The sequence below is a fragment of the Amphiprion ocellaris genome, chromosome 16, assembly GCF_022539595.1.
Source record: "Amphiprion ocellaris isolate individual 3 ecotype Okinawa chromosome 16, ASM2253959v1, whole genome shotgun sequence".
NCBI classification, from domain to species: domain Eukaryota; kingdom Metazoa; phylum Chordata; class Actinopteri; family Pomacentridae; genus Amphiprion; species Amphiprion ocellaris.
The window spans coordinates 6,708,671-6,734,712 of NC_072781.1; the positions used below are offsets into that span (position 1 = coordinate 6,708,671).

The following is a 26,042-nucleotide window of genomic DNA, read 5'->3' on the forward strand; positions in this document are numbered from 1 at the left end:
GCAGGTTTACCAAACGAGGAACATTTATTAGATACCATGTGTGCAAAATGGATTTACAGAGCTTTAGGTAGTGGTGGATGAGAGGCCAGACAGAACCCTGTGAGTGTGAGGTGGTGGAAAGCTGCTAAGGTTTACACATAACTGTCTTTTTTTAATCATTATTTTACAACCACGTGTAGCCCACTTAAAGCCTTGACTGCTTTAAAAGACCAAAAAAAAAAACTCACAAAGAAGTAGAGATTGTACATTTCACAACAACATCAATCCTTGGCAGGAAGAGTCGGAGCTGGGTAAGGTTTGACGGCGTGTCAAACGAGGTGAGGAACGGCCTGAAGATCAGCCAAATCACAACCAAGCGACAAATAGTCTGGCTTTCTGAGTTAACTTACAGGTTTGGTTACTTTGTAGCGTTGGAGGGGAGATTACAGTGCAGTGAAAGTGTTGGAAAACATCTGCCAGGTCACTGAGTTCTCCAGGTTAGACAACAAACACAGACAGCAATGGAAACATCTGAAGCATTTCTGAGTTGTTGTGTGCAGCTTTTTAGTTTCAGTCGAGTAAAGAAAACAAAGTTCAAAGAGTAGCTTTGCCTTGGACTTGTGGATGCCTCAAATGTTCAATCCATCAAGAGACAGTATGAAAATTATCAAGGGTGAGAGGTCAAAAGAGGATGTTTTACTTCATCCCTCAGGCAGGGGAGTCTAACTGTTGTTCTGTCCTACCCCATATTTATATCTCGCATATCTAGCATTCCCTTGTGTGTGTGTGTGTGTGTGTGTGTGTGTGTGTGTGTGTGTGTGTGTGTGTGTGTGTGTGTGTGTGTGTGTGTGTGTGTGTGTGTGTGTGTGTGTGTGTGTGTGTGTGTGTGTGTGTGTGTGTGTGTGTGTGTGTGTGTGTGTGTGTGTGTGTGTGTGTGTGTGTGTGTGTGTTTCCAAAGAAAATATGCTTTGACAAGTAAATTTCTGACCCACTTTCACACTCCAAGTCGCTATCTATGAGCAAGTTTAACATTCATGTTGTCTTGCGGCTCAAATTGACTCGTTCTAAAGTTTGAAAATGTGAGAAAAAATATATTTTCACAGTGAGAACTTCAACATTTTTGGGAAATTTGTGAACATTTTTTTGGTGGAAAAAAAGAATTTTTTATTTTTTTTTGGAAGATTTTTACTCATTTTTTTGAAAACGTTTACAAGAATTTTCTTGCCAAATTTGTGGGATTTTTTAAAATAAATTTTTTAAGGGAAACTTTTAAGGAATTAGTGGAATTTTCTTCCTGAAGGTTTTGCACATTTGCAGAAATTTTGGGAATTTTTTTTGCTGAATTTTTGGATTTGTTTTTTTAGACAAGGGAACAATATTTTTGGTGCCCGTAAATGAAGACAACAGGAGGGTTAACAAGTACTTGAATGCAGTATTTTCGCTCCAAATGTAACTTCGCTAAACTGAAAGCTAACGTGGAAAGATCTGACACAGCTAGGTAACTTCTCCAAATCATAGAAGCTCAGTGAAGACAGGCTCGAGCACCACGATGCGCATTTGACACCAAATCTGTGGTGTTTCATTCGCGTAGTAATAAGCTTCTCCGACTCCTCGATGGGGCAACCGGGGGTGGCGAGTTTTTAATGAAGACACATTTACATAACAACCTGGTACAACTCATCACCACGCACATTATTTGGTCCAGCATACACCAGTAATTTTACACATATTATTCCACCCAGCTTGAACATTTTTACATGCACATACACACATTGTCCTCCTCGTCGCCCCTCTGTGAAGCCAGATAACACTTCAGCCCAAAGTAATGAGATAATCCACATCCTGCAGCCGCCTTTACAAACCGGAATCACAGAAAAAATACCAATTTTTAGTGACTGGTAATATTATTATTTCTGACATTGCATCTGGAAACACTTCTGCTGTTGTTAGTTGTACAACAAGTCTAATCCTACGATTGGTTTTACAGTGGTTTGATAGCACCTGGTAAGGTTATAGAAGTTCATTTGCTGTATGCATACTATTTCAGAGAGTGAATATATTGTATAGCTGCTAATTATGAAGCCCTGAGGTCAACCATTATTTGAGTTCTTCATTACATCTGAAGCTGATCATTGAGAGCATCTTTACGAATAACAACCGTCTAACGACAGACATCTGTGAAGCGCTGTACAGAGATGGCACGCTTGCACATCACACACATGGACATCGGCTTACACACGACTGCATTTCATTACCACAAAACAACCGACAGTGATTCTGGAATCCTTTTGGAATAACTCAACATTGTTAAAAGGGTTTCAGGATCATCGTTTGTCTGAAAGAGCTGGACGACAAACAAATACTTCTGTCTCTTGCTCGTCTGCATCTGCATCTGCATCTTATGTTGCACATCTGACATAAATAAATGACACTTTAGCTAATTGCAAATGGAGACAAAACATCCACACTGTCGTAGATACACCCATCAAAGTGGCATTTTTCTTCTTTTGACTTTTAATATTTGTAATTTTAACTTGTTTTAAGGCCATAATAAGTAGAGGGATGTTAAGTTGACAATCTAAATAAGGTTCCTACACAGTAGTTTACCCATTTAACAAAAAAACAAAACAAATTAACATCCATCACTGGTATCTTTATTATCATTATAGGAACAGGTGAAGTTACCCAATATACAAAGAAGTCAACCCAGATGTTTTTGGTGTTAAAAAACTCACGTTGACTTCCAGCGGCACCATTCTAGGTGAAAATAAGAAACTTGAGTCACTACAGCAGTGGGACAAGAGCTCAGGGCTACATAAATCATTTTCAGCATCTAAATCTCTACTGTGGAAGTTTATTTCTCTATTATTGACAACATGCAGGACAGATTTGTGTTTCTAATCTATTCATTCACATCAACAACACTGAACCACTGGAAATAAATGAGAAGAAAAGGCACTGTTAGAAATATCTGAATGGCTGATCAATAGAAAGGGCTGAACACAGTAACTGGAAGAGATTTTTTTTTCTCCCTAAAATCACATCAGAGATCAACCTGAGAATTTAAAATGACACCATGTTTTTGATCTAGTCGGGCTACAATAGAACCCTCCTCTGAAGTAAAATAACAAAAGCATCATAGGGAACGATCGGCGGCTCTTTTCTTCCAATAGATGATGAAAAGGAGACCGAAACGCAGTCCCTCAGCTCTCTTTCTGCAACTGGGGTGATAACAATATTTCAATCTGGGCAGACAAATTTCAAAAAACTGCCCCCTTTCTTTGTTTGACTCTCACACCTAAATATAATTTGTTGCCAAGTAGCCGTGGCCTTGCAGAGTCCCCAGTGCATAATTTCTCCTCATTTGTGGTCTGAACTGAGCGATGTAACCGCTACAGGAAAAAAAAAACTCTGCGGATGTCACAAATCCTCGTTGAAGGTGTGACGTCAGCTGCATGACACACTGTCAAGTAAAATTCACACTGGGATACTCTTGACTGTTATATGTGCCTCACTAACTCGTGATGCAGCTCTGGATTTTTTATTTGTTTGCTGTATTCACTCTCCCATAACCTGCTTTCTCTTCGATTTCTGCTTCTTTTAGCAGCGATTGCATCCATGCCCCTTACTCAGGCGGCCTCGCAGGCATACACGCTTGCATTAAGGCTTTCTGAGGATAGTCTCAGTGGAGAAATTGGCTCCTCTGACTTTTAATATGATGGATTTCTGCAGTATGATGGTTAAATGTCAGGGTGAAATCATGGAAAGGAAGGGGAAGCTCTTGTTTTTTCTTTGATTCGGGGAAGCTAAATGTCAAATATGACTAACTGCACGGGAAGTATGTCGATCATCTAAATTTGGCCAGTTATTCATGGAATCGAGACAAATACAACATTAAAAAGTAATTATGTAGTGCATTATTTTTAAAGAGCAGCTTAAAAGCTTCATAGTTGGTGTGTTTTTTTTTCTGCTGGGACACCCAGTGTACTCTAGGGTGTGTCGGTACGCAGTGACATCACTGAGGGGTGAGTTCAAAACTTCAACCAGAGAGGGCAGTAAAACACAAGGTTTTACATGAGTTTATCCTCAAATAGTGTTGAGGAGAGTCAAGTTTCCATCCAAATTTGAACAGAAAATTGTCAAACAGAATCCCAAATTAAAGTGCATTTCCATCCACTGCTCTCATGTGCTCATTAGCACTTTGAGCACATCATTATCCAGCCGGGTCCCATTAAAACACTGCAGAAAAAAAGAGGCCAAGGAGGCAAGATAATGCAATTAAAAGAGCTCCAGATGAATGAGGACATTGTGGGAAAGTCTGACGCACTGAAATTAGTTTCATGCATTAATTTGTGCACATTCACTGGACGCAAATTGGAAATGTGCAAAAAAGCGGTGGATGGAAATGCACTTGGTGCTTCAGAAATGGAAGCTGGCCACAGCTGCGTTTCATTTCAACAATATTATATTAAAATCATCAGTTGACAATGACAGAAGTGCCTCCTAAGATTAACGGTGTTACTGTGTAGTGATTGGACACATGGCAACGACATTCAGTGGCTCAACACACACACAGGAGACTAACAACAACAACAACAATGACCACAATGCTTTGGATTAGTGAAAAAGTTAAAAAAATCACAATCTTGAGTCTCAGAGTGACTATGGACATACGCTCACAGTAATTTGTAAACAAAATATACACAGACATACTGTACCTTGTGGTCTAAATCTACAGTGGAAATCTTTTCTCTTTTGGTTATAGTCATTTCATTTTTCAATCTTATTTCATTGGTGTATTTCCATATAATTTATTTCTACGTCTATGTACAGAATTGATCTACGAGAGCAGCGTGTATTATCTTTTCAAATTAAAAGTATTATCTAATAAATATGTCGCTAACTTTACAGCTCTCCTCAAAGTGCAAGACTGTGATGGGAGGGGGGGAGACAAAGTGCATGAGTCCTGCCAGCGAATCACTCACCAACTCTGCTCTACCGGCCTGTCATCACATAACTGTAATCCACATGCACCAAAACCTTTCATTATAAATCTTCCGAACATGATTCCAGCTTGACATTAACGTGTCGACTGCACAGCGAGTTCATCTTAAAGCTACAGACAGCAGTGTGGTTGTGTAGTTTACAGACTGGGAGATTTTTTTTTCAGTGTTTCTCGCCTGTTTGCTCACACCTACTCAGGCTGGACAAGACGTGGCAGGTCGAAATCTGTTAACTTGGCAAGAAATGTGCGACTGGAAGAACGCGACGCTCGCATTAACCGGCCAAAATAGAAGCCATGCTGCCACTTTGGTGGGAAAAGGTGACGGCACGGTATTATCGCTCGCAAGTGAAAATCCACTTTTAAAACCACTTTCGCAAAAGATCCTGCCGTGTTTTTAAAATCCCCCAAATAATTTCATGCCTCAAAGCCTTCTATCTATCTACATGAAGATTTGGTGCAACTTTTGCTTTTCTGAGACATCTTATAAGCCCCCCCAGTGATTCTATTTTCACTTCCTGGACCTGAATCTTGCCAAGTAATATCATCCAAACCCACTGCCCATTGGCCAAGATTGAACTTATCGCCTAGCAACATGGATTTACGGAACATTTAACCGAGGAGATTTTGAACGTCCTCTTCCCCTGCAAAGCTAAAGTACAGCTATCTGTAATGAAACAAATAAATATGACACGTCTTTCTGCCAAATAAAAGTGTCGGACCACAAGCAGGCTCCAGATTTGTTGCAGTTATTGTTAGATTTTGTTGTTTAAGCCGATTTTCTTGCATGAGCTCTACATTTTTTGGGAGTATTTAAGTTAAGATCTGAGGAATAAAATCTGATTATGCCAGAGTTGACAGTGTTTAAGTAGAAACCACTTAAAAGATAAAACCTATGAATGAGTTTTCCTAACTTTAACTGGCAAAAGAGAAACATTCAAATATGTAAACACAGCTTTCAGGGGCTTTAAGACTTCCTTTTGGTCTATTCTGGGCTCTTTTTAGTGGCACACTGCTGGGTGTGGCTTCACGTCAACCGACAGTCTTCTTCTAGCGAGTACAGTACGCAGCAACACAACACATCTGGGGTCACAATAGCCGCACATTTACATCCTCAGGCACAACGTCGCGCACACAAATGGCAGTTCCACTTACTAAATGCATACACACAAATTTTCTCAAAAAACTCACCTGGAGCAGAAATCATTTTCACATTGAACAATAGAACATCACAATCCAGATTCTTAATGCATGCAGCGCGTGAACACACCATAGTCCTGGTTTACTAAGCTTTTGTTACAGGTGTTTCTGCAGAGCGGAGCTGTTGAGCTACACGTAGCCTTGATGTTTGAACACAGGTTCATTCAGGCTCACGTACAATTATGCTCCTTGATACGGGTTTAAACCTGAAGCTGACATCATCCCCGTCTCGTTGTTCCTTCCTCCATCTCTGCTCGTGAAATAGCTCCTGCTGACAAATCCTTAGTAAATCTATGTGGTTAAGAGTTGCATTTGAGGCATGTGAACTGTCCCCATGGCTCACGATTCTCTATTGTGTAGTGTGTTAATGAATATTCACAGAGCCACAAAGAAAACAACTATAGGAAGAGAGACACAGGCTTGGCACCGCTTCAGTATTATCACATAGACACAGACTGCAGAGTCTGTACAACCGAGTGTAAATGTATATGCGTGGGGATTGTGTTTGTGTGTTTTTGTAGTGCGCTTCCTTCTGCCTTCGTCAACCTCCTCACTGCGTGGGGGAGCAGTCATCTAGATCCAGCAGCTCCCTGACCAGTCTCTCTCCGAACTGCGCTCGGCTGTAGCGCTTGACTGTGTAGGCGTCGGACATCTTGTAGAGGATGTACGCGTTGTTGATGGCGATGCTGATGCTCAACCAGAACACCTGCTGCCAGGTCTTGTTGGGTTTGTGGAAGATGAAGTACCTGTGTGGGAGAGAGAGTCGCTTACTCCAGGGTTTCTATTCAAAGATTTTCTATTAAATGAATGACTAATGCTAACACTATAAATATTAAGCCATATAGTGAGACTAGTTGAACAGCAGCCACACGGGCTGCACAGGTGTCCAAAAAGAGGAAACCAGCGCACAACTTCACTTCAAATATCAGCAACATGCAATGTAACAGTAGTCAGTGAGGAAAACGTGTGTTTATGTAATCCTGTAGGGCAGGGGTGTCAAACTCCTAGTTCACAGGCCACATCCAGCCCAATTTGATCTCAAGTGGGCCGGACCAGTAAAATCACAGCACAATAACCTATAAATAACTCATTTTCCCCCTTTGTTTTAGTGCAAAAAAGTACAATTCTGAAAATGTTCACATTTAACGAACCACGTTTTTACAAAACATTATGAACAATCTGAAATTTTAGAAAAATAAGATTAATTTAAACAATATTACACCTAAATTTATCATTTACACATTACAACTTTCAGATCACAGCATGTCTACAAAGGTGCAAACATTTAGTCACAGGTGTCTGGAACTGCATAAACAACTTTCCAAGATCTAGAAATTATTTAAAATTTACAGTTTTACAAATTTAAAATTTGCAGTTGATTTCTTCTCTGTATTTTTTTGTTGAAAGATATATATTTTTTGGGCTTTTTTTAGCCTTTATTATAGAGAACGGTGGAGAGAGAAACAGGAAACGTGTAAATTATTTGGGTAAATTTAGAATTAATACAGTATTGTCGGATCTGAACCGTAATGTTTAAATTAGTCAGGTAAATTTGTGTTTCATATAATGTTGTAGCATCTTACCCTTAATATTTTATAAAGTCAGGTATTTGTGTTTTTTATAATACTGTAGGGCCCATAACCATAATTTTTAGTCAGGTAAATTTACATTTTATTTAATATTGTTGGGTCTTAACCATTATATTTTAGGTATTCAAGTAAATTAGTATTTTTATTAATAGGATCTTAACCTGTATATTTAAATTATTCTGTTAAATTTGTATTTTATATAATATTTTAGGGTCTTAATATTTAAATTATTTGGGTAAATTTGGAATTAATATATTGTAGGATCTGAACATTAATGTATAAACTGGTCAGGTAGATTTGTGTATGATACAATGTTGTAGTATTTTACCCATAATATTTTAAGAAGTCAGGTAAATTTGTATTTTTATATAAAACTGTCAGGCCTTTTTAAAAAAAATTATTTGAGTTTTTTTATGTAATATTGAGTCTTAACCTCAGTATTAAAATTATTTGAGTAACTTTGTCTTCTATACAATTTAGTAGGGTCTTAACTTTAATATTTAAATTATTTGGACAAATTTGTTCAATTAAAATATTGTATTGTCTTATCTAAAATATTTAAATTACTCATGTAAATGTACATACTAAATAACACTGTACAGCCTTAATGTAAGCTACACAACAGTATATATCTAAAGTACAGTATAATTACTTCCAAATATGACACAGTTAATTATCTGAACTATAAAATGTAAAAACAAAAAAATAGAGAAAAATCTTAATTTCTTTCAGAAAGGGGGATACTAATCAATGGCTCCCCACGATGGAATGGTTTAATAATTTTTGTTAAATACAGAACACACTGAGTGTCAAATAAGTTAGTTTATATCTGGGAAATGCTTGTTTATAGAAGATAAGATTCAAACTTCTAGTTGCCATGACCCCATGATCTGTCTTGAAACTTCTCGAGGCAACTTGTGTTTTGTAAAACATTTCACATACTTGCTGTACTTGTCGTCGTATTTGCAGATGTAGCTGAGGTGTGCTGCAAATGCCTCGACAGCCAGAGGACACGGGATCTCGCCGCTTTTCCTTTTAATGATCATACCTGCCACAAACACACATACATCACACTTAGAGTGAGATACACAACAAGTTTCCACGTGAGTCTCGAGACTCTGTGGTCACCAGGCTGACATCCCGACAAGAGAGTAGACGGAGGTGTGTCCTTCGTTACTCATGTTTTCAGCCTGTTTTTTTGGCTGTTCGTTTGTCTTTGCTGCTTTGATTAATGAGTCTGTTTTGCAGCAGTCATTTGGAAGCGCACAACCGTGACTAATAACATTAACAATGACTCTGTTCTTCATAAGTCCCAGTAAGCCTTGTCAGTGAGCTAGCAGACATCACACCACTTTCCTGGACCGTCGCTGACCTAGAAAAACATCTCATCTCATTCAAGCGCACTAATTTCTCCGTGATTATCTGACAAATTAGTCAATTAGTCGCTACAGTCATACTCTTCATAAACCCAGATAAAGGAGTCATTAAAAAGGTCCAGACTCATGCTATCTGTAATGTCTAGTCTGTATGTATTTACGTGGGTTGAACCTTGCAAGTGTGAGAGTCTGAGGAAGTAAAAATGTTTAATAGATAATTAATCTTCTGAGTCCCAAAAACTGGATGGTATGTTTGAAAGGCATGTCATCAAAAACATTTTATTCTTTTAAATCCAAGAACTACTTGTCTGTAAGGTACCTTTTAGTTGTAAAAATTACCCAAATCTTAGTTTAAAATCATGATTTTTCATCAAAATCACTTTAGTCTACATCTTAGCCAAAAAATAAATAAATAAATAAAAAAATAAATAAATCCATCCATCCATCCATCCATCCATCCATCCATCCATCCATCCATCCATCCAACCAACAGTCACATGACAAAACTTCTGGGACTGGGTTGAACTGCAGGCAGTGTCTACGCAGAGCAGATTTTAGTAAAATATCATCAGTATGTATGTAGAGTCTTCATTTTTTCCCAGTATTGGTAACACCTGTAGGCACCTGGTAAAACGTTGTATGTGCTGATTCCAAACGTTTTCAATTTTTGTAAAATGAATCACTAAATAAATCCAATTTTCTTTCCTTCTTTACAGAGTTATTGCTTTATAACTATTTAAGACGGCACAAAGGACTTTTCTCTGTACATCCAGCCACAGTTGTGCTGTTTCCATCAAGGTGTAAGACTTGATACTGCAGTGATAAATGAGCCCATGATGAGTAAAAATGTGAAAGAAAATACTCAGAAACTCAAAATACATCTATTGTGGAATTATTGTTACTGAGTTTTGGTAAAGCTACTATTGAGTTAATTACATAACATTACCCATGAAGCAAATACACAGTTTGACACAGCTTCTTTCTATGCTGCATAAAAACATAAACGTTGGGATTTTGTTGATTGGATTGGAAACTGTTTTGTTCTTAAAGCACAGAGGGAAAAACATTTAAACACGAACACCCACACACAATCAGAGAGGAAAGAAAATCAATACTGGATAAAAACACTTGAACCGATCTGCAGCCTCACTTCCACTCTCCTTATTTAAAGAGCACAAACGGACACGGTTTAGAACTCAACAAAACTGTTTCATCAACAGTGGATTATTGCTACAAGAGGAGGGGATATCAAGATAATGTCGCCTCCTAGAAACGGATTATCGTGGATTAGAAGCTCCTCATTGATTCTCACTGACACCGATGTCTAACAATGTGCCAATTTCTCTTGATGGTAACTTGCATTGAAAAATGACAATACAGCTAATCTCACTGTCACTAAAACACTCTTATAAATGGCAGTGCATAATCTTTTCTTTGTGCAAAAGAAAGGCCAAAAGTTTTCGCCCAGTTGTGGCAAATATCAGCCAACAGTCGTGTAAAAGTGACCTTCTCATTTACCTTGTTTTGTTGGGGAATAAGCGTTGGTGAGGAACCTGAAGTGTCCCTTGTTGTACCAGCTGATCAGTGACATGGTGCCCTTCATCATCACGCGTGATTGGCCGCGCTGGGCCGGCGTGGAGCCGCAGACCAACATGTTCTGTGGTAAACCTGTGCAGTCGCTCTTCCTGGTGCTCAGCAAACCACAGCAGTAGATATCTGGAGAGGGACAAAGACACCAATGACACGTTATTATTTGTACAAATACAATGGGACAGCGACCTTTTGCTAGAATAAACACGTGAGGAACATACTGTATAGGCAATGAGTTACTATAGATATAATGCGAAACAGTGCAACTGAAGATTAAATGATTAGGGTCAATATATAATTGAGGGACTTTTGAAGTCCATGGGATATAGCTTGTTTACATTTTTACTAAAAGAAAAAAAAATGTTTTTATGTTCATTCTGATCATGTCTTTACAAATTCCAGAATTATTTATTATGGAAACAATCACTTATTAATAAAAAATGACTGGATATCACTAAAATGTCAACTAAATAACCATTCGAATTTAATAACAACCACCTTCTAATTAGCTAAACAATAATAAAATGAGCTTATTCAAAAAATGCTTTGATTGTGTTATTTTTATTTAGTTGAGATAATCATGACAGATATTTTTTTTTTGCCAGTATATCAAATTTTATATGGAAAATAACAAATTGTGGCCAAGAAATCACCTTCAACTAAGTTACCCATTACAAAAACACCTCTCAAGGAAATGTGTTAATTCCAAGTCACATGACCTGCTCCACATGATGTCATTTCCTCCTGAAGAAAAGACTGGCCAGACTCCAAGGCTTTCTGAGTTATTTAATATAAAGTAGTGTGTGAGTCAAGTGTGGATTTATTGCATGCCAACAGTATATGTAATGTATGTATGTAAATTGTATATGTAATATTTAGAAGAATCTTTCTGTAAAAATGCCATGTGGTGTTTGGTTATAGGCGGCCATGTTTTTTAGGTCCGAAAACAACAAAAATGTCAACAATGATACCTGTCAACTATGCTACAAAAAGTCCCGCAATTATACATTGACCCATTAGTATATTCACTGATTAGTTGATGGACAGAAAACCAATTATTTTGATTGAATTAGGTGAATTACATAATGAGTAATATCATTTTCTAAATTAAACAGTATCGATTCCCCACACTGTTAAAAAAAACTAATTTTACAGAATTGTTCCTTTTTTTTCCACATTTTACATATTTATTTCACAGATTGTTTTTAAATCCATAGAAATACACATATAATTGCAAAAACAGACACAATTCATACATCTAATGTTAAATAAAACCAGACAATTATTTCTTAAAGTATTATTCGAGCTTCTCAAAAGTGAATATTTGCTGCTTTTCTAAGCCTCTTATTATATTAAGTTGAATATGTTCCAGCTTGGACTTTGGGAAATTGCAGTTGCCATTTATAAAAACTAAAATATTATACACTGACCAACCAAGTTACCCACTGAGAAAATAATTAACCAGAGAAAATTAGAATTGTTATTGTGGTTTTCATGCATTTTGCCGCCAAAACTACATAACAAATTGCTTCAACTGTTTATCTCACAGCTGGAACAACTTCTTTCCATCAAATTCCATCTTTGTTTATCTCCTCTATTCTGCCACTTTCTTTATTTCGGCCATGGATGAGCAGAGACGACACAATTATGTCCCTGTTAACGTTCTCTGTTTGGAGAATGATTTCTATCTGCGTAGTACGACTGTGTGTGTGTGTGCGTGCGTGTCCACAGTCTCTGCAGCAGAGTAATGCAGGGTAATTAACTCAGCTAATTATTCCAGCAAGATAAATCTGAAAGAAAAATGTCGGACAATGCCTCCGCAAGCTCTGAAATGAGTTTTTTTTTGGGAGGCTAAATGTCTCATGGTAGCTTCAACCAATTAGAACGAGGAAATATTGATTTTATCTCCGCTCTTCTTTTTCATTATTTGACAAACTGCAGCTCTGCCTGCTTGAGTTTAAAATTGCTCTTCTGTTGTTGTTTAGTGAAAAAGCATTTGTTAAAAGGGGAATGGAAAAACTTTCATTTCCAAATTGGGTTGGGATGAGCTGAGTGTTTGTTCTCTGCCTTCACTGAAACTCTCATTTTTAGCCTTTCATGACATGTTGACATTGTGTCCCACCTCTGCTATTATTAGAAAGGAAGAAAATGGAGAATTTACATGTGATCCTATCAATATAAGAGCTTCAAGATAGATTATCAGCACAAAAATTCCCAATTTCCTCCAATATTATTGCTACAACTACTGAGTAGAGGTATTTGTAAGCTATTAACAGCAAGACAAGAAAACAGCTTTTTTTCTAGCAGTCAAATGTTATACTAAATAATATTTCACTGATTTGTCCACTTTAACTATCCATTTATGGAGCTGTGACCAGTTTAAACAGAGAATCGTTTCTTGATTTAGCCTACAAGCCAAAAGATAATCAGTCCCTCCATGAATTCACGATGTTGTGATCGCAAATTTGCTGCAATTTTGCCAACCTCCCGTGAGTTCCACCAATCATATTCAACCCCAGCACAAACGTAATGCACATATGTCACTTCCTTCTTTATGGTTTGAAGATCCAGATGTGTCCGATTCTGATGTCTCATTTACCAACAAAAATTACTGCAAAAGACTGTGCAAAATAATTCCCTGATGTTCTTCACAAAAGTGGAGGTAAACTGTTTTGTACCCGTGCAATATTGTGGTGGAATACAAACGAAAATCATCCATTGACAAACACTTTTCTACCACAAAACATATTAGGAGAACGGCTGAAAAGGAGCGGACCACAGACCAGACGAATCACCGTGATGGAAGCTGTTGCATCCAGATCTGTTGGAGCACTGAAAGAATGAAGGTAAGTTAGATTAATTAATTGACATGACAAGCCGTGAGCGTGCGTGTGTGTGTGTGTGAGAATATGTGTGTGTCAGGATGTGAAATTAACTTTAATCCACTGACTGATATGTCCAAATATGATTCATTCAATAGTAAATTATCATTTTGTGCCTTAAATCTACCAACCACTTCAAGTTAAACCAGTATCTGGCTGCTGCTAATTTCCCACCGTGGTTTGCCAGCTTGTGTAAATGGGTTGGAGCGTGTTAAAGAATTAGTTTAGGAATAAAAATTACAATTGTTTCAATTACAATGTTGAAACATGTTGTAAAAGCTGAAAAAAATGCAACTTTTTAGCAACTGTCGCTGTGTCCCACAATTTCATTGCAACAAATACGTTTAAAACATCGTTATTTTACAGAAAAGCTGCCGCAAGTTCAGGCATTTTAGGCCGCAACAATCTCGAAAAAAGCCAGCGAAATCCTTGAAGGACTGAATAATAAACAGTCTATTGTTTGCCAACAGCTGCACGGTGGATTGGTGGTTAGCATTTTTGCCTTGCAGCTAGAAGATCCCTGGTTCATGTCCAGGCCTTCCAGGGATCTTTCTGCATGGAGTTTGCATGTTCTCCCTGTGCATGTGTGGGTTTTCTCCGAGTTCTTCGTCTTCCTCCCATATTCCAAAAACATGCTAAGGTTAATTGATTATTCCAAGTTGCCTGTAGGTGTGAACATGAGTGTGATTGTTTGTCTGTATATGTAGACCTGTGATAGACTGGAGACCTATCCAGGGTGTCCCCTGCCTTCACCCAAGTCAGCTAGGATAGACTACAGCCCCCCTGCGACCCTAATGAGGATGAAGCGGTGTATAGATAATGGATGGATGTTTTCCAACAGCGGAAAAACATCCGTCGCAACAAGTGCTTAAGCGGGAGAGTCATTTTTTGATGCATTTTCTTACAAGAAGAAATAGCCGCGTGAGATAAATTTCTCTATGTCTGAGGAAGTTTCAGAGTCTCGCGGCAGAATAAGGCTGCTCATAAAATAACACTTGCAACTCACTAATTTGGATTAAAAAGAGATGAATAGATATGCTTGACAGGAAAATATGATTTCAGGACTAAAATGTTCGATAATATTAGAGCAAAATAATGGCATGTTTGGGCAAAAATGCACATCTTGGTTAGAAAAAAAATGAAAAATGAAAAAAGGGTCACTCTAAGTGCATAATCTCATTTGAAGTTGAATGCAACAGACTGCCGTCCTCTCTGTGCAGTTTAGCCTGGGGATGTCATCATCATAGCATCATTAAAAATAAACAAAAAATGCAAAAAGGGAGTGGGGATGAGATGAAGAGTGAGATTAAAATCTCTACACAGTGCAGGAAACAAGGGACAAGAGATGACAGAGGAGGAAAACCAGTAAATATCTGCTGCTGCAACATGTTTGTGCACCTTGTTTGCTGAACTCGGAGAAGAGGCTGAGGCTCGTGATGGACGGCCCGGTGAAGATGATGGTGTTCCTGCCGGAGATGTTCTGGCAGAGCTGCTTGGCCACGAGGCTGTGGAGCTGAGGTTTGTTCTTCAGCGCGGCCAAACCGTCCGTGCCCTCCTTTAGATGGACTGAGATCTGCAGGGTTGGCAGATCGAGACAGGAAATAAAACATGGGCAATTCATTGTTAGTTAGGTTAGAAAATGTAAACCCTTTAGAGATGTTCACAAAACAAACAGCACATTGAGGATTTCACTTTCCTGCCAGCAGAGGTTATAAATTAAACGTTCCTCCTGAGGAAATGCTAGAAAAAAAAGACCACAGAGTTGTGAGACCAGAGTCTATTTGGACTCAAGAATGCAGGGTTCCATTCAGTATTTGCAGATATGTATGAATATGACATTGCAAGGCGTTCTAATGACATAAAGGAATGTTTTTGCTGTTTTTCAGTCTGCTGCATTTCCTATTAATGGTGTCACCGTGACTCTTGGGGTCATGCTAACTTCAAACATGTCCTCCATAGTAGAGATGTGAGAAAAAGAAGATGTAGATATTGATGTAGTTAGGCATCCATGATCATTCCAGTGGAGGTACTTTCAGTTTTCAGATTCAGTGATGTTCACAGACAAGTTTTAGAAATGATCAATGTAAAAATCCTGTTTACTTGCAAAGGAGGCTTGTGCAGCTCACCTTGAGATATGTTGTTTTGCGTAAGTCCTTTTAGTGATTTTCTACAACGACTGCAAATGCAAAATTACCGTGATCCACGGAGTCATAATGCCAACATTTATGGTAGATTGTGGTTGTGATATTGACATATGCTGGAACTGATCATTAGCTTTAATCCTCTGAGCCACAAAACCCTTCAATGGGTTTTAAAGGCAAGTTGTCTTAATAAAACTCAAAATTCTATAATTTATCAGAGCCAAAAACTCCAGAAACTATCAACAGATTTTCTAATTTGCAGCGGCCCTTAAACTACTCATTTGTGATTTGCTGTTTCACTGCTAAACATAACTGAATCTACGCTTAAAATTGCAACATTTCATCAAAATCTATTTATTCTACATGTCTCATTTAAAATACACCATTTAATCTAAAAAAGTGATGTGGTTTGGCACAACTGGTAAGCCATTAGTGGCTCAGCTGCAACCAACAGTCATGTGACAAAAAACCTTCGTCTGAACTGGGTTGAACTGCAGGATGTGTTTACACAGAGCAGAGAGGAGACAAAGATGGAAACTAATTAAAAGTGTACGTAAAATATCATCGTACGTAGAGCCACCGTTTTTTTCCTCAGTATTGGTAACACCTGTGGACACTTGGAAAAAATATGTACATACAGATTCAAGATTTTTTAAAAATAATTGTAGAATAACTAATCAAAGAAATTCAACTTTAAATTTGCTTTTTTTCTTAACATATGTATAGCATTAAAACCTTGTTTCAACAGAGGTGCAGGACTTTATATTGGAATAAAAAATGAGTGCACAGTGGGTAAAAATGTGATAGAAGCAAAAACTGTCCATAAACTGTTTGGGGTTTACACGATTACGGCACTAACTATCAACCACAGCAACCCATAAGTCATTTCCTCCTCTCTCCTATCTGTCTGCTGTTGACTCTCTAACGAAGTCATACAAATACCTCCTAAATATACAGTGAAAATACAGCAGTTTAGCATGATTATGATGCCAGAAAAAAAAGCTGATTAATTGTTCAAGATTTAAAAAATTCCTCCTCCAGACCACAAGGAGGTACTCAGTAAATATCATAGCTTGCCATTAGGTTTAGATGCTTTATTTAGACCTTAATTTTGCTTCAAAGTTTTCTGAAATATCCATTCTCTGAACTGTAAAAGAATCACAGATATGTTTGAAGAGAACCCACTAGTAGTTGAGATATTTTTGATATTAGCTCATCAAGCTGCAACCCGATTCACTGGAAGATCTCAAAGGAAACATGATCATCCGTTTCCGAAGAACTGTCAAGCATGAAAAATCTGAAATTTGGCCAACAAAAAGTCCTGTGTCCCTTTTGCAGTTTTCTGTTGTCGTCCACGAGCTAATCGGCATTAGCCTGATTAGCCGGCATCTACGTTGGACCCACAGCTATTAGACTAAGTAGTGTTCTAGTGTCCATACATCTGTGTGTGTGGTTGTTTGTGTATCTGTGTGTGGTGCGCTGGCTAATGGAATCTCATTGATTTGCTCCATTAACTCATTTTATTTCTTAGATTTTTTTTTCTTCTCTCCCTCGACACAATTCATTTAGACGCAGAAAGATCTGGTTGGAGGCACACGTCAGCCTGGTAAAGACTGAGCGACTGCCTAATGGCTGCAGTCACTGTGACTGCTAATACTTATTTGTTAAATGGATGGGATAATGAAATATGGCTTCAGATGACAGAATCTGTGATACTTCTTTCAGATGACCCCATTGTTTTTCTCAGAAAATGAGGGATTACAGGAAAATCTATGAATGGTTAGATTAATTATTCTATACAAACCAATTCAACTCAGCAAACAGACATATCAATATTCCGATCGGGTTGCTCCTCTATCCACTAATGCTCCTCTGGCTTAGGTCCAGGCTAAAGAGGGAAACACTTCCACTGCAGTGTATGAAGCCTTATGCCTGACGTCAGTCTGTTTATGGCTTCTGTGCTGTAAAAAGCCTTTTTATTTACAATGTGATATTCCTGTGCTTTATACAAAATTGCTCCTAAAGTCCGGTTAACTTTGTGTTACAATAGGTCACTCTCAAATATGAACAGGAAATCTTTGTTCATTGTGTTTTTATTGTGAGTGTGGCTGTAATCAGTCCCTCCAGGAATTTGCAATGATGTGATCGCAACAATTCACACAATTTCAACCAATCTGCGTGAATTCTGTGTGACCTTGCAATTTTGTCCAATCACCGCGACTTTTCTGCAACTTTGGCCAGCCTCCCATGAGTTCCACCAATTATAGCAGTCCCCAGCGCAAATGTAATGCGCATACGACACCGAATTCACTTCCTTCTTTATGGTTTGAAGATCCAGACATGTCCGATTCTAATGTCTCTCATTTACCAACAAAAATTATTGCTAAAGACCATGCAAAACAATTCCCCGATGTTCTTCATGAAAGCGGAGGTAAACTGTTTTGCACCCGTGCAATATTGTGGTGGAATACAAACGAAAATCACCGATTGGCAAACATTTTTCTACCACAAAACGAGTGGACCACAGACCAGACAAATCACCGTGATGGAAGCTGTTGCATCCAGATCTGTTGCGAGAACTGAAAGAATGAAGGCAAGTTAGATTAATTCATTGACATGACAAGTCATGAGCATGTGTGTGTGTGTGTGTGTGTGTGTGTGAACATGTGTGTGCCAGGATGTGAAATTAAATTTTTAAACCACTAACAGATATGTCCAAATATGATTCATTCAATCGTAAATGATCATTTTGGGCCTTAAATCTACCAACCACTTAATGTTAAACCAGTATCTGGCAGCTGCTAATTTCCCATCGTGGTGTGCCAGCTTGTGTAAAGGGGTTAAAGCGTGTTAAAGAATTAGTTTAGGAATAAATATTGTCAGTTAAAATGTTGAAACATGTTTTAAAAGCTGAAAAATTGCAACTTTTTAGCAATTATCACCGTCTCCTGCAACTTCATTGCAACAAATACGCTTAAAACATCGCGACTTACATTGCAATTTTTTAGAAAAGCTGCTGCGAATTCAGCCATTTTAGGCCGCAACAATCTCGAAAAAAACCTGCAAAATCCCGGAGGGACTGTGTAATGGACTGTATGGCATGTTGTGTTTGTGTTCAGAAATATAAGTTCAGGGAGAAATCCATTCATAAAAAACACTGTTTAAGTGATGCTATTACAATCACAGTTTTCAAAATGTCAGTCTAGACTTTTCATTTTGTCTTTCTTTCTCCTTTCTGTCTTCTGTGTATTTATTTACTACTCATGGATGTGCAAATTGTGTATTTGAGTTTTACCTCCTGTGTATTTGTGCAGTCTATCTACTTTTCAGGTCCTCACATCTGTTTGGGGACACCTGGAAGCTGCTTGATGCCCTCCCAGATCATTTTCTTCATGTGTTTACAATCTATAATTTTCTAATTTTGATTTTTTGCCCCATAAATTTGCTATTTTGTTTTTATTACATGTCTCTCTGTCCTTCCTCAGCCGCTCTTCCTGAGGGTTTTTGGAGTATTTTCCCTTATTTGAGGCAGAATTTTGACTTTATGTCTTCATCCTGTGTACTGTTTTCTAATAAATTTGTCAGCCAAGTGACATCTTGTTTATTCTCCAGGGATGCCACAATACACAGCTCAACTGAGCTGCTTTTCACCAACTGATAACAAAGCCGAAGGCAGGAAAACCCACAAACAGGCAACAACTGAAGTCGACTACAGAAAAAGTTCTGGCAAAGCATCTCAGCAGAGGAAACTCAGCATTTGGTTCATGAGTCCATGAGTCCCACACTTCAGGCAATCATCGCCTGCAAAGGATTTGCATCCAAGGATTAAAAATAATCCTTATTTTTATACTTATGTTAGGTCGTCCAATTTCTTTGGAGTCTGTGAGAATTGAGGAACTGTGTAAAAACATGGCTGTAATTCCTAACCGGTTAATGCAATATTTTTGTTAAACCCCTTGAATTAAAGCTGAAAGTCTTCACAAAAATTACAGTTTGTATCATTTTAAATCCACTGTGGAAGTGTACAGAGGCAGAATTATGACCGTTGTGTCACTGTACAAATACTTCCAGATTCCACAGTATATGTGTGTGTGTGGCCTCCTTCTTTCTAAGTACTATTTTGGGTTCGAGAACCCAGTCCTCATTGTTTAGGGTAGAACTGGATCCTAGAATACCTATAAAATATGAAATACCTTTGACATTTTAATTAATTTGACAATACTTTTAAAACTTTTTCTGTTCTCTGTTGTCTCGATTGTCTATGTTAACATGCTGCTGTTACAAATTAATTTCCTATTAAGAACCAATAAAGTATATATTCTATTCTATTCTTTGTAGAAATCTGTGCTCACTTTGACATGAAAGAGTTTTTTTTTTTTTTTTAATCTCGTCAAAAAAGCTGATTTGTGTTGAAAATATTGAGTGCAGTAAAAAGGAAACACTACAAAAAGGAATAGTCACTTGACTTCATGATGTAGTTTAAAAAGTTGGTCGTGACACAAACAATCTCTCCTACCCAAAACCCACTTAGTCACTTAGAACTTGGTCCTACTTTCAACCAACAAAACTCTCCCTGTGACAGCACTGATATGTCTGAGGAACTAGGACACTGTTTCCGGAAAGACGTGTTGATGTTGAATTTTTAATGCCATGTTTCATCGCTTTAGCGAAATTCCAGTCACCTCCGTCGAGGGAGCAGAAGTCCCAGAGACAGACTCCTCCAAACTTAAAGAACATAAAACCACAGGTAGCTGTCATTGGGGGTAAATGCATTATGCATCCTGTCAGGTATACCACTGCAAATATTCATGCTTGTGTGAGCCCGCATGAGAGTGGGCGGCTAAATGGAAAACCTCCACTATATTTAAAAAAAAAAAAACAATCTCCATTTCAGAAAGAATCCCATTGGACTTTATGTGGCACAGATACTGACAAGTTCAGCCACTGTCGCCAATAAAAATTGTTTGGGAGATGTAGTTCCTATTTCCTTTATCCTTTGTAATGACCTCTGTACTGGTCAGAGTTAAACAGGTCTGTCATTTCCCCTGCAGGGCTGGGCTCCAGTTTAATGGTGGAGTTGCATAAGCAGCCGGTGTAGGAGTGGAAGGTTGCAGTAAGGGTAACGTTTGTTAGTCAGCAGAGCAGCTCTGTGACAACACAGATCTAACACTGAGCCGGGAGCTATTTCACTCTCCAAAACCAAAAGAAAAATCTAACAATCAATACTTTAACCCAGAAGGCTCGTGTCAAGATTAGTGTCATCATTTTTTAATATCAAATGTTGCAATTTTCTGCACGTAAAGCCCACAAATGTAAAAAAAGGAAAGTAATGTGCTTTTTTTTTTTTTTGTTAGTTTGCACAAGCAAGAGGCTGAATGCAAAACGATGCCACACCAACAACCTGAGAATGCGATTAGAAATTTTGCAAAGATCAAAGGCTCTGATGTTTTCATGAAAGCCTTCTTGACTTGACTTCAGGCAGACTGGAGAATTCTGTGCTGCCTTTTTGATGTAAAATATTAGATTTCTGTCGTGCATTTTGAAAGCAGCAAATTAAAATAGAATCCAAGCAGATGCACAAACCTTCTTTCATCTCTTCACTCCCTCTTGGTTCTTATTGAACTCATATCAGACCTGAAACATTTGTGACTGTTGCTGACTAACATCTCCGCTCTTTCACTCCAAATACGATGATATATCAGGCTGCTTCTGAGGAACGTGTGCGGCTACCTGACAGATGAATCCGGTTGAGGTGCACTGTCGAACCCAGAGGCTGAACTTCCTCTTCTTCCTCTTCCTCAGTTCTCTTTCTGTGCAGGTGGTGATGAAAACTGGGTCTTCATCTATCAAGGGCTCATGAAGAACCTGGAAACACACATGAAATGTTGCCGCACAATTGTCTTAGTGGATTTTTTATTTTATTTTATTTTTTTTTATATAACCATGTTACAAGTACAAAAGGTGTTACTGGAAAAATAGCTCTCCTTAACAAGGCTTTCTGTGTGAGGATTGTGAATGATGTAACATTACAGCTCAGGGTTAGAGGGAGAACACAGCCAATCGAAGATCCTCACAAGTTGTGTATGTGTTTGTGATACTGCGAGAGAGAGAGAAAAAAAACACTGTTCTCAGCAGAAACATGCTCTCAGCTGTACAATGCCTTCCCATCGTTTCTATTGGTGGTGCTTTGTCCTTAACTTTTGCATTTTTATGCTACAGCTATCCCCTGCAGAACTTCACAGTATTTTCATGAACCAAAAAAGACTGAAAAATGCATCTAAAAATACACAAAGCATGATTTCAACTTTGTTCTTAGTCGCAAAACTAGATAAAAAGAGGTTTTCACTCCTCTACACAGTAAATTCAATAGGCCCGGAGGGGAAAAGTCTTTGTGAAAGAGCAATAATCACAACAAAAGAGCTGTGGCTCTGCCATCTGCAAAGCATGGAGGGAATTGATTAAAATTTAAACATACATAAAAATATAACAGAGTCTCATGGTTTAAAATTTTATGATTCTCCACCTATAAAACAGGCACTTCAACACGGGAAGCTGAAACAAATAGTCAGTTAATCAATAAGGCAACAACTGGAAAATGATTGGTGGCACTTTTGGTAATGGGATGAAAAGTAATTACAAAAACATCACTGTTCCAGCTTCTGGAACAGAAATTTAAACCATTTTTTTTAACTTTAATAGGTACAGTAGGTTAGCTTCTTGATCAGTCCTCGTAAAACCACCATTTCTCTACATGCACACTGAGAGACTGTCAGACTTTTCCTATAAAAAAAACTACTTTCCTTTAACCCTCCTGTTGTCTTCATTTACGGGCACCAAAAAATATTGTTTCCTTGTCTGAAAAAAATCCCAAAATTCAGCAAAAAAATTCCCTAAAGTTCTGGGAGAATTCAAAGATTTCCCAAAAATGTTGAAAATGTGGACATCAGAAGTTTCACTGTGAAAATATATATATTTTTAGCCATATTTTCAAACTTTAAACCGGGTCAATTTTGACCCGCAGGACGACACGAGGGTTAATTCCCTTGAGAATAAACCGTATATTTTTGCATTTTGGATTGTTGTTTACTAAGACATCAGCGCAGCTTCTTCTTAATGTGGTTCATGGAAACATTTTTGTCATCAAACAGCTGAACATAACGCATGAAATGTAGAGTTTAGTACGATGAGCTGTGCCGTCTTCCTCTCGTATATTTATCATTTCCCAGGTCTGCTCGCTTTCTCACTCAGCGTGGGTCAGATCAGAAACTGGCACACTTTCACAAATCCAAACCCACACAAACAGATGTATTAGCACTCAACAAACATTTGAATTTCAAATTTCTCTTCCTCCAGTGTCTCCCGTGATTTGACTAAAGCTGAGGTGATTGGTGACCGACAGCTCTTTGCTGCTGCAGCATGGACAGCAGTCATTTCCCAGGCAAATCTGGAGTTATGGATTATGCCGGTTGAAAATTAATGAAGCTATCTCGCCTTTGGGTGGATGACCACAGTGGCCTTTTATGAAATATTTCATCCCGTAGCTAAAACAAATCAGCCCAGTGAAAGCTACTGCAGTTCTCTAACCGCTGAAAACGAGGTGGTTACATTTGTACATGCGCTTGCAGTAAATCATTTGCATGGGTTCATTAACCCAGTATTGGATAGAGAAAGGAGGAAAATCCATTTATCTGCTGCCTTTCTTACAGTGATTATTTGTTGAAGGCTGCGACAAATGCTCTTAAAGATTTTACACTTGCAAATCAATACAAAGCCGTGTGAACAGATCATCCCAGCGACTGCAAAACTGCCAGACTGTCAGAGCAAATGCTAATATTCATCAGTGATGTTATTAGCAAGTTAGCGCTCATGTTCACACAGTCAGTTACAGAAACATGTTGAATAATGCTAAGTGGGAGAGAATTCCAGGTCACAGAGACTCACTTAGAACATCTCTCTTTTATTGTTGACTTCTTGAAATTGAAATAATTTATGGGTGAATTACGTTTTTAATCAACAAAAATGAATCCACTACTAAATTGCCAATTTTTTTCAGCAAAAATTTTATAAAATGTTCTTGTTACGTACTTTACAAAGTGGATTTTGCAGGTTTATATGGTTGGATTTTGGGCTATTTTTGTCGTACTAAGCCTGCAGACTTGGACTTTAGAAACCTGTAATGGCAATTTTGGCTTTTTTTTTTTTTTTTTTTTTTTTTTTACATTTTAGAGATCAAATAAGTATTTGAGTATTCTAAAAAATAGATCAATTGATGGTAAAATCATCATTCGTTGCAGATGAGACTCAAACACAGACATCAAATTACTTCCTTCTTTCTCAAAAAGTCACAAACAGGGTTGTCATCATCATGGACTTTTGGATGACGATTGTCATACAAATAAATCTGATTAATGATGTTTTCATGTAAATTTTATGCTTCTATTAGTTTTATATTTTTGATATTGAGACCTTTGGCTGCCTTTTTTCTTTTAAATCAACTCCCAAGTTATTGGACTCTCCTTTTTCATTTGCAAACCAAAATTTGCCCACAGCTTGACAACTAAATCCATGATATTAATGTCAATAGCTGGTCCTCAAAATGCCGCTAATCGAATATTAGAAGCCTCAAGACAATCAGTTGCTGCCATTAAATTATAATAGAACGGGGCGCAAACAGAAAACGACACGGAAATATTGATTGATAAACAACATCTCTATTCGCTTCATCCAACTGTTTACAAACTGGTTAATGAAAACGATTATGCAAAACGACTGCAGTCAGCTCAAATAACAGCCATCAGGTGATTATGCAATAATGTGACAGGCCTAGTCACTAAATGAGCAGATTAGTTTTCCATTGTCTGTGGAGCAACAGTTTCAGTCTGTGCCACTCGCGCTATCTGGGACCACTCTCTGCCCCTGGCACCGAAAACGAACAGATAAAACAAACTGGCCTAGATACACACACTTCCTGTCACGCACACAGACTCAGACACACACACGCTGTCTGACAGTCGGCCTGTCCTCGTTGTCTCAGTTTCGTGATTTTCAGATCTCAGCGAATTTCAGCATTATAGTACATTTCACCCACACATCAATTACTTGGTAAAGAAATAAAATGCAAAATCTCAATTAGATGTGAGGGGATTGCTGCTGGGAGTCTGTGTTCCCTGATGCATCACAGCACTGACATCATCAGTCACAAAGAGGATGATGTTATAGCACTCCAGACGCACCCAAAGCAAATGAACCAACTGCTTTAGAGTACTTCATTAATGTTTAAAGAGATTGACAGTGGCTGCAGGGGTGACAACATATGCCACTAGAACATGATTAGCCACCCCTGGCGCCCTTCCTGCTAACCAGATTCTGAATATGAAGTGTAATTTGTTTGGTATTATTAAGGAAGATTATGTAGCTGAATGAGAAAAACCCTTAAATGAAGTGGAAGCAGAGCTGCATCCTCTCAAAAGAAACCAAATTGGGAACAATCTTTGTGAGTAGGCAAAAGTTGAGGCTGTGGAAAATGAAAAGCAAATTGCATACTTTGACATTTATTGGACATAATTTATACTTTATTTTCTTCAGCTTCAAGTAAACAAGGCCTTTACTGTTTTCTCTTTTGACGTCACATACAGATAAAGTAAAAATCAAGTTGGACAGGAGCCTAAAATGATATGGAAGCACTGGGTTGATATGAAACTGTTGGTGGGTTCCTGCAGCGCATCCAGAGAAAAAAATAAAGTGCTGCAGGAGTTGGAAAAAAGTCCAGCCCACCCGAAATAGAGAAGCAAGGCCGGCGCCCCACTGCCCCAGTTGCATAAATGTGGATCTAATACATACAGTGCAACAGAAAACAAGTTGAAGTCTGCTGGAAGGAGAGTCTGTTAAAAATGAGCACTTTCCCAGATACTTGCTCTGCAGATGGTTTTCAAAATGAGATTGCCCACAGGAGCTATTTAGTTGGCTCGCCTGCTTCAAGCTAATTTCCTTACATTTAGGCTTTACAGAGTCACTGGGGAATTTATTGGCTACTGTATTTAAAGTGCATCTATTTACCCAAAAGGAAACGGTATCCATAATGACAGCCATTACGCTGAGAAAACGATGAAAGTTACTGAAATATTTCTCACATTTCATGGAATACTAGGCAGGCAATGAGACCTTACACTACCGTTCAAAAGTTTGGGGTCACCCAGGCAATTTCATGTTTTCCATGAAAACTCACACTTTGATTCATGTGCTAACATAACTGCACAAGGGTTTTCTAATCATCAATTAGCCTT

At 38.2% G+C, this 26,042-nt stretch overlaps 1 protein-coding gene across 1 annotated transcript in view; it reads right to left on the bottom strand.

Annotated features, from left to right (window-relative positions):
- pgbd5 (piggyBac transposable element derived 5) overlaps window positions 1-26,042 on the bottom strand; it is a 35,583-nt gene continuing 9,541 nt past the window's right edge. The window contains exons 3-7 of the mRNA XM_023291550.3: window positions 21,490-21,624; window positions 15,017-15,191; window positions 10,665-10,862; window positions 8,713-8,818; window positions 1-6,927 (exon numbers count right to left, since the gene is read on the bottom strand). Of these exons, the coding sequence (XP_023147318.2) occupies window positions 6,732-6,927; window positions 8,713-8,818; window positions 10,665-10,862; window positions 15,017-15,191; window positions 21,490-21,624 (810 nt within the window). The 3' untranslated portion in view covers window positions 1-6,731. The remainder of the gene's footprint in view (window positions 6,928-8,712; window positions 8,819-10,664; window positions 10,863-15,016; window positions 15,192-21,489; window positions 21,625-26,042) is intronic.